The 7,536-nt window shown below is 33.9% G+C and overlaps 4 protein-coding genes across 4 annotated transcripts; all 4 read left to right on the top strand.

The window, feature by feature from the left end:
- The first annotated feature begins 1,334 nt into the window (after positions 1–1,334).
- Positions 1,335–3,473, top strand: LOC115891222. Its single transcript, XM_030911648.1, has one exon. It carries the CDS (start codon positions 1,335–1,337, stop codon positions 3,471–3,473), a length of 2,139 nt encoding a protein of 712 aa, XP_030767508.1.
- A 77-nt stretch (positions 3,474–3,550) lies between these two features.
- On the top strand, positions 3,551–4,648 carry LOC115891221. Its single transcript, XM_030911647.1, has one exon. The coding sequence runs from the start codon at positions 3,551–3,553 to the stop codon at positions 4,646–4,648; it is 1,098 nt and encodes a 365-aa protein (XP_030767507.1).
- A 377-nt stretch (positions 4,649–5,025) lies between these two features.
- On the top strand, positions 5,026–6,012 carry LOC115891220. Its single transcript, XM_030911646.1, has one exon. The coding sequence runs from the start codon at positions 5,026–5,028 to the stop codon at positions 6,010–6,012; it is 987 nt and encodes a 328-aa protein (XP_030767506.1).
- Positions 6,013–6,017: 5 nt separating this feature from the next.
- Positions 6,018–6,539, top strand: LOC115891219. Its single transcript, XM_030911644.1, has one exon. It carries the CDS (start codon positions 6,018–6,020, stop codon positions 6,537–6,539), a length of 522 nt encoding a protein of 173 aa, XP_030767504.1.
- Positions 6,540–7,536: the final 997 nt, after the last annotated feature.

The raw sequence follows: 7,536 nt of genomic DNA, 5'->3' as shown, positions 1-7,536 counted from the left end.
TCAGAATGAATATCTGAAATTATGGAGGATAAGTAAATTTTTATCGCCGAATTTTTTGACCACTCATCATCCTGATTGATAATGATCTATTAATCAGAGGGGCCTAAGTATTTTAAAAACATCCTAAGACATTGAGATTTATGAACACCTTCAGGGACAATGAGGTAATAATTTTTAAATTTTATATATATATATATGTATTTCTTCCTAATATAAAGACTTTATTCCATAATGATAGGTTAATATGCAAAATATGACTCTAATATTCAATATGCTTAACCAATGATGAAAAAATAAAAAAATATCATTATCACAAAAAAATATTCTTTAACTAGCATTTAATTGGCATTATACTTAACTATTATATTACGCACACAAAATGAATTTAGTTAAATAAATACCATACAGCTGAAATTTGCGAGTTTGTAGATTAGGCCGTTTTTGCAATGGTAGCCTCAAATGTCGTTTTAATTAATGCTAGTTGTTAAGGAAACTTAATATTTTTTATAAAATTATTTTCTTTTATGTAATTTCTTATATTAACATTAATTATTTTAATTTCTTTAAATTTTGAATTGCCGCACTTATACCTGCTTCCTGCAACATTAGTGTACGCATGCCCGAACACTAGGAAGTGTGGCACACAGTCTATTACAAACCGTCGTACGACGAAATTGGTCAGCTAACCGGTACGCGCCGAAAGTCTGAACTTAAAAGTTAAATCCCTTCAAAGACGATTCATGTTAGTGTATGTGTGAAAATTAGCGCTGAGAAGATCAAGATCGAGAAGGCCCTCTGAAGCTGTCTGAGACGACCATTAAAGGTAGGAGCAGGTTTCTCATTTCTCTGTGCGGTTTCTCCCAGCTATTAACGTAATTTACATTGATAAAATAAGACCAGTCAAACTAAAATTTAAAATTAATACAGTCCACAACTGCATTTCTGCACATTTTTGGTCCTTCGAGCCGGATTTTATTTTATAATTCTTTTTAATATATCAGTTTTCAATTTTGCGATTTAAAATCCATACATTCCACAGATACCAAGCCATATAGTTTTTTGGTTCATTTTTTGTACGAGCGCGCAGCGATACAAATACGCACCAATTTACTTGGTCGGGTAAATTCTGAGCGTCGTAGAATTGTACTATCGTATTGTACTGTCACAATTGTACTTAGTACATTTTTTTTGATGGTTTCACATTTGTTTATAAACAATATTTTTTACTGATATTAATTCTTGCAGTTTTACCTGAACTCAATTATTATTATTTTAGTTTTAATATTATAATTTCATTTATTCAAAATCAGATATAATATTAAAATATTTTCACTATGTCAGATAAAATTTCTAAGTATGATTTAAAACGAACAACAGCGTTTAACCGTTTAAAAGAAACTTATGACATTGGTGTTGCAATATCTACTGACAACTCTCAAAAATCGATATTTTTAGCTAGAGTAGAGACTATTGACAAGGTGTATGAAGATTTTATAACTTATCACAATCAAATTATTTCTCTCATATCAGACGAAGATTTTAAAAAATATGATGCTTTACGTATATCACCTGACAACGCATTCTACGGATCTAAAGCTATAAAATATCAAATTATAGGTGACAGTTCTTTGACAAATAATTCGACCAATGTTTCCACTCCTAAAATTACTGCAAAATTACCGAAAATTACTCTTCCTATATTTGAAGGCGATTTCAAAAGTTGGTCTGGATTTTTTGATCTTTTTAATACTTTAATACATGAAAATTCACAATTGTCAAATGTAGAAAAGTTTCAATATTTACTAACGTTATTGGGTAAAGAACCTGTAATTAAAGGACTTCCAGTCACTGAAAACAATTATACAGTTGCTTATACTGCTATTAAAAATCGATATCAAAATAAAAGATTGCTGGCTACTTATCATTATAATGAAATCTGTCAAGCTGGACAGGTCAGAAAAGGAACTTGTACTGAACTTTTTAAATATTTTTTCCGAAAATATTTCTGCGCTAGCGTTTTGCAATTTCCTGTTACTCATTGGGATTTTCTCTTATTTAATATGTTATTGCAAAAATTAAATGTTTCTATTAGGACTGATTTTGAAGTTCAAAATACTGTCGAAATTCCGACATATTCAGATTTAACACATTTTTTGGAAAATAAATGTAAAGCCTTAGAGTCAGTTCAGTTTACTACTTCATACAATAATGAACATTATAAGGATAAGAGCAAACAATCGTATCAATCCTCTAGTTTTTCATCTAATAAAAAATCTTCAGAAATTAAAACTGGTTATCCAGCCTTTATGACAACAAGTAATAACAATGCCACACCATATCAATCTAATAAGGGGGACAAACTGAAATGTGTACTGTGTTCATCTTCACATGCATTATACAGATGTTTTTCCTTTCTTTCAAAAACACCGCAGGACCGGTTAAACTTTGCTAAACAACACAATTTATGTACAAATTGTTTGTTATCTTCCCATTCTGTACGAAAATGCAATTCTTCTTTTAAATGTAAAATTTGTGGATCTCCTCATCACACATTATTGCATCTGGATAAAGCTATAGATAGTTCTTCATCTAATACTCCAGTCAATTCAAATTTCAATCACACTGATGACCGTGCAATCCTAGAGTCAACTCCTGGCCCTTCTGTCAGTGCTATGGCGAGCACGTTATCTACTAAACAATCTACGGTTTTATTATCTACAGCCATTGTCGACATCAAAGATATTCGGGGAAACTTTCAACAAATTCGAATTCTCTTTGACTCCGCTAGCATGGCTAACTTTATTACAGAAAAATGTGTAAATCGTCTTGGATTACCACGCAAACGCTTTTCTATTCCCATTGAAGGACTTAATGGAATGTCGGCGCAAACAAATCAGGGCGTCACACATTGTACGATTAAACCATGTAATGATTCTAATCCTCTATTCTCTTTTGATAGTATCATTTTACCGAAAATTTGTTCTGACCAACCTAAGATAAATATAAATCCTTTGTCTTGGACACATATCCAGAATCTTAAATTAGCTGATTATTCATTTCATAAACCAGGTCCTATTGACCTTTTAATTGGTGCTGAATTGGTACCTCATATTCTACGTTCGGGACGGATTTTAGGTGAACCGGGTCAACCTGTTGCTTTAGAAACAATTTTCGGATATATTCTTCAAGGTATGGCAGTTTCTGACCATGTACCGTTACATAATTCAACTTTGCTAAGCTGCCATACTTCTATTGAAAATAACTTAGATATTCAGCTTCAAAAATTTTGGGAAGTTGAGGAAATTCCTAAAATTTCTAGCCTGTCTACTGAGGATGTCCAGTGTGAGGAAATTTATAGATCGCTAACTTATAGAGATCAGTCTGGCAGATTCTGTGTACCTCTTCCGTTTAAAATACCGAATCCATTCTTCCGTAATACATGTTTCAAGCTCGTCGACTATTTACATCACTAGAGTTCCGGCTTGCTAAAAATCCAGAGCTTCGTAAAGCTTACTGTGAGTTTATGCAGGATTATCTCAACAATGGACATATGGTATTGATCCCTCCGGAAGACTATAACTCTCCTACAGCTTACTACATACCTCATCATTCTGTTATAAAAAATGAGATATCTGGACCTAAGCTTAGGGTGGTTTTTAATGCTAGTTTTCGAGACACGAATGGAACATCTCTCAATGATTCTTTATTTATAGGACCTAAGTTACAACAGGATATTGCTTCTATTCTTTTAACTTTTAGATTTCATCTATATGTTTTTATTTGTGACATTAAGCAAATGTATAGACAAATTCTTATTCAACCACAATTTCAAAACTTTCAAAGAATCATATGGCGTTTTTCTTCAGATGAACCAATTCAAGAATACAAACTGCTCACAGTGACATACGGGGTATCGTCTGCTCCATATTTAGCTCTTCGAACACTGCAAGAACTTGCTAATCAGGGAGAGTCTCATTTTCCTTTAGCTGCAAAGGCAATAAAGAAAAATATTTATATAGATGACGCAATTTGTGGTGCAAATGATCTAAATTCTGCTCTAAGTTTGCAACACGAACTTGTTGATCTTATGCGTACTGGGGGGTTCGAATTGAGAAAATGGGCAAGTAATCAACCTGATTTGTTAAGCCATATTCCTCCTTCTGATGTACAAATGTCTTGTAGCTTTGACAAAGAAGAACCTTCGTTCATTAAAGTTTTAGGTCTAAAATGGTGTCCAAAATCTGACGAGTTTACTTATTCTTTTAATCCAGTTGATCGCCAATGTACTAAACGGAATATACTTTCCGAAATTAGTAGAATATATGACCCTATTGGTTTTATTTCCCCAGTTATTCTATTAGCAAAATGTCTTCTACAAAAACTCTGGGAATCTAATATATCTTGGGATGAAACTCCTTCTACAGATATATTGCAGGTCTGGAATAGGTATAAATCCGAACTATCCCAACTAGCTGGAATTAGAATACCTCGACGTGTAATTTCTGATAATATTTCTTGTATGGAACTGCACGGTTTCTGTGATGCTTCCCAAACTGGTTACGCAGCCGTCATATATTTTCGGACTATCAATGATAGTGGTCAAGTAGTACCTTTTTGGTCACTGCTAAGTGTAAAGTGGCTCCATTAAAAATTGTTTCATTGCCTCGTCTAGAGCTCTGTGCAGCTGTTTTATTGGCGGATTTGCTTACTTTTGTTACTACTACTTACGCAGATTATCTCTGTTTTAATTCCATATATGCATGGTCTGATTCGACTGTCGTTTTAGCCTGGTTAGCTGCCAGTCCTCATAAATGGAAAACTTTTGTAGCTAACAGAGTAAGTCATATCCAAGGCAAAGTTTCTAACACTTCCTGGCGTTATGTTCCGTCCAGTGACAATCCTGCAGATTGCGCATCTCGTGGTTTAACTGCATCTCAACTCTTAGAACACAAAATTTGGTGGCGCGGTCCAAACTTTCTTCAACATTGCAACCGAGATGTCTGGCCTGCTCAACCTCATTTAGAAATGTGTGAATCTGTCTACAGTGAAGAAAAACAAACATCTCTCCATGTTTCATTAGAAGAAGATATCATATGCGATCTGCTACACAAGTTTTCTTCGATACGTAAAATTCAAAGAATTTTAGCCTATGTTTTAAGATTTTTCCTTAAATCTAAAGATTCACTGCAAAGTAAAACCTCTTTTATTTCATCTTCTGAAATGCGTAAATCATTGATTTATATTATTCGACATGTTCAACGAAAGACCTTTTCAGACATTATAGATAAAATTCTATCAAATGCTTTACTTCCTAAACCTTTTCGGAAACTCGCACCTTTCTTGGACTCGGAAGGTCTTGTCAGGGTGGGTGGCAGACTTAATAATAGCAACTTCACTTACGATGTAAAACACCCTATATTATTGCCTAAATCACACAGACTTACTGATTTGATTATTGAGTGGATTCATCAAGCAAACCTTCACCCAGGTTTAAAGACATTGCACTGTTTAATCCTTCAACAATTTTGGATACTATCTCCACGAAGTTCTATTTACAAATGTTTAAATCGATGTATTCGTTGCTTTCGCTGTAAACCTAAATCATACAATCCTTATATGGCTGATTTACCATCGTTACGTATTTCACAATTGAAAGCATTTTCGTCCATTTGTATTGATTTTGCAGGTCCCTTTTCTCTAACAATGCATCGATACAGAAAAGCCAAGATCTATAAGGGATATGTTTGTGTTTTTGTATGCTCAGCTACCAAAGCAATACATCTTGAAGCTACTTCAGACCTTACTTCTGAGGCTTTTTTGGCCGCTTTTAAGCGTTTTGTTTCGCGTCGTGGCAGATGTTCTTTTACTTCTAGTGATCAAGGTACTAATTTCAAAGGTGCCAGCAACCAAATGCTTCAATTCGCCCAGGTTGCGGCTCAAGTTTTATCCATTACTTGGAAATTTAATCCACCCGGCAGTCCTCACTTTAATGGCCTGGCCGAAGCGGTGTAAAATCTATGAAATCTCATTTATATCGAACAATCGGCTCTCAGATTTTGACATATGAAGAATTCTCCACTATTCTAACCCAAATTGAAGCAGTGCTGAATTCTCGGCCATTATCGGTTATAAGTGCCGATCCCAATGATTTACAACCATTAACTCCCGGTCACTTTCTGACCTTAGAACCTTTAACAATTGGTTTTCCAGAACCTGATCTGACCTCTATCCCTCTTAATAGATTGTCAAGATGGCAACTAATTCAACGTATGCATACTGATTTCTGGAAACGTTGGTCTCAGGAGTATGTACATTTAATGCAAGAACGGCATAAATGGACCGAACCTACTCCTGAAATAAAATTGAATTCATTAGTTCTGATCAAACATGAAACAGAATCTCCGTTATCTTGGGAATTGGGTAGAGTCATAAAGCTTCATCCCGGAAAAGACAATATTGTTCGTGTAGTCACACTTAAAACTGCACATGGGATATTACAAAGACCAGTTGTCAAAATTTGCCCTTTACCTGGCAACTAATAAGGTAAAATAATTCTTCATACATTTTTTTTATTCTTAACTTTGCATTATTTTTTTTTCTTTATCTTATTTTTAAAAACATATGTTTTGGTGGGTGGAATGTTAAGGAAACTTAATATTTCTTATAAAATTATTTTCTTTTATGTAATTTCTTAGATTAAGATTAATTATTTTAATTTCTTTAAATTTTAATTGCCGCACTTATACCTGCTTCCTGCAACATTAGTGTACGCATGCCCGAACACTAGGAAGTGTGGCACACAGTCTATTACAAACCGTCGTACGACGAAATTGGTCAGCTAACCGGTACGCGCCGAAAGTCTGAACTTAAAAGTTAAATCCCTTCAAAGACGATTCATGTTAGTGTATGTGTGAAAATTAGCGCTGAGATCAAGATCGAGAAGAGGGCCCTCTGAAGCTCTCTGAGACGACCATTAAAAGTAGGAGCAGGTTTCTCATTTCTCTGTGCGGTTTCTCCCAGCTATTAACGTAATTTACATTGATAAAATAAGACCAGTCAAACTAAAATTTAAAATTAATACAGTCCACAACTGCATTTCTGCACACTAGTAATAGAATAAAGTTTTGGAAACACTGTATAATCGAGTATTACACTATTCTTTGTTATTACAAGATTAAGTAAATACAATATTATTATTAAATGCACCTAGAGAAATAAAAAGCATAAATAATTATTGTCATTGAACTTTCACAAAATTTTTAATATTTTAAAATGAATCTAAGTGATTTACATCACTCACCTTAAGCCAAGCTTTATTTTAGTCCTAGTGTTATTTAATCCTTCATTATTTTAAATAATTTTTAATATACCGAAGGCGGATGGGACTACCCTGTCCGTCATCCAAGCCTCTGTGACCCCTATAACTTTTTTTTATTTTTTTAGATAAAATAATGAGACTTGGTACGTTAGCATATGACATAAGTCAGGATTGATTCACGTATTCAATTGTTTTTGGTTACTTCCTGTTTTACCGGA

This window comes from Sitophilus oryzae, unplaced genomic scaffold, assembly GCF_002938485.1.
Source record: "Sitophilus oryzae breed Bouriz unplaced genomic scaffold, Soryzae_2.0 scaffold_980_pilon_pilon, whole genome shotgun sequence".
Lineage (NCBI taxonomy): Eukaryota > Metazoa > Arthropoda > Insecta > Coleoptera > Curculionidae > Sitophilus > Sitophilus oryzae.
Note: the sequence above shows the minus strand (reverse complement) of the source record. Positions and strands in the feature narration are given on the sequence as shown.

What these genes read in the sequence shown, in the direction of transcription:
- LOC115891222 (XM_030911648.1), top strand. Translation starts at nt 1,335, where the DNA reads ATGTCAGATAAAATTTCTAAGTATGATTTAAAACGAACAACAGCGTTT.
- LOC115891221 (XM_030911647.1), top strand. Translation starts at nt 3,551, where the DNA reads ATGGTATTGATCCCTCCGGAAGACTATAACTCTCCTACAGCTTACTAC.
- LOC115891220 (XM_030911646.1), top strand. Translation starts at nt 5,026, where the DNA reads ATGTGTGAATCTGTCTACAGTGAAGAAAAACAAACATCTCTCCATGTT.
- LOC115891219 (XM_030911644.1), top strand. Translation starts at nt 6,018, where the DNA reads ATGAAATCTCATTTATATCGAACAATCGGCTCTCAGATTTTGACATAT.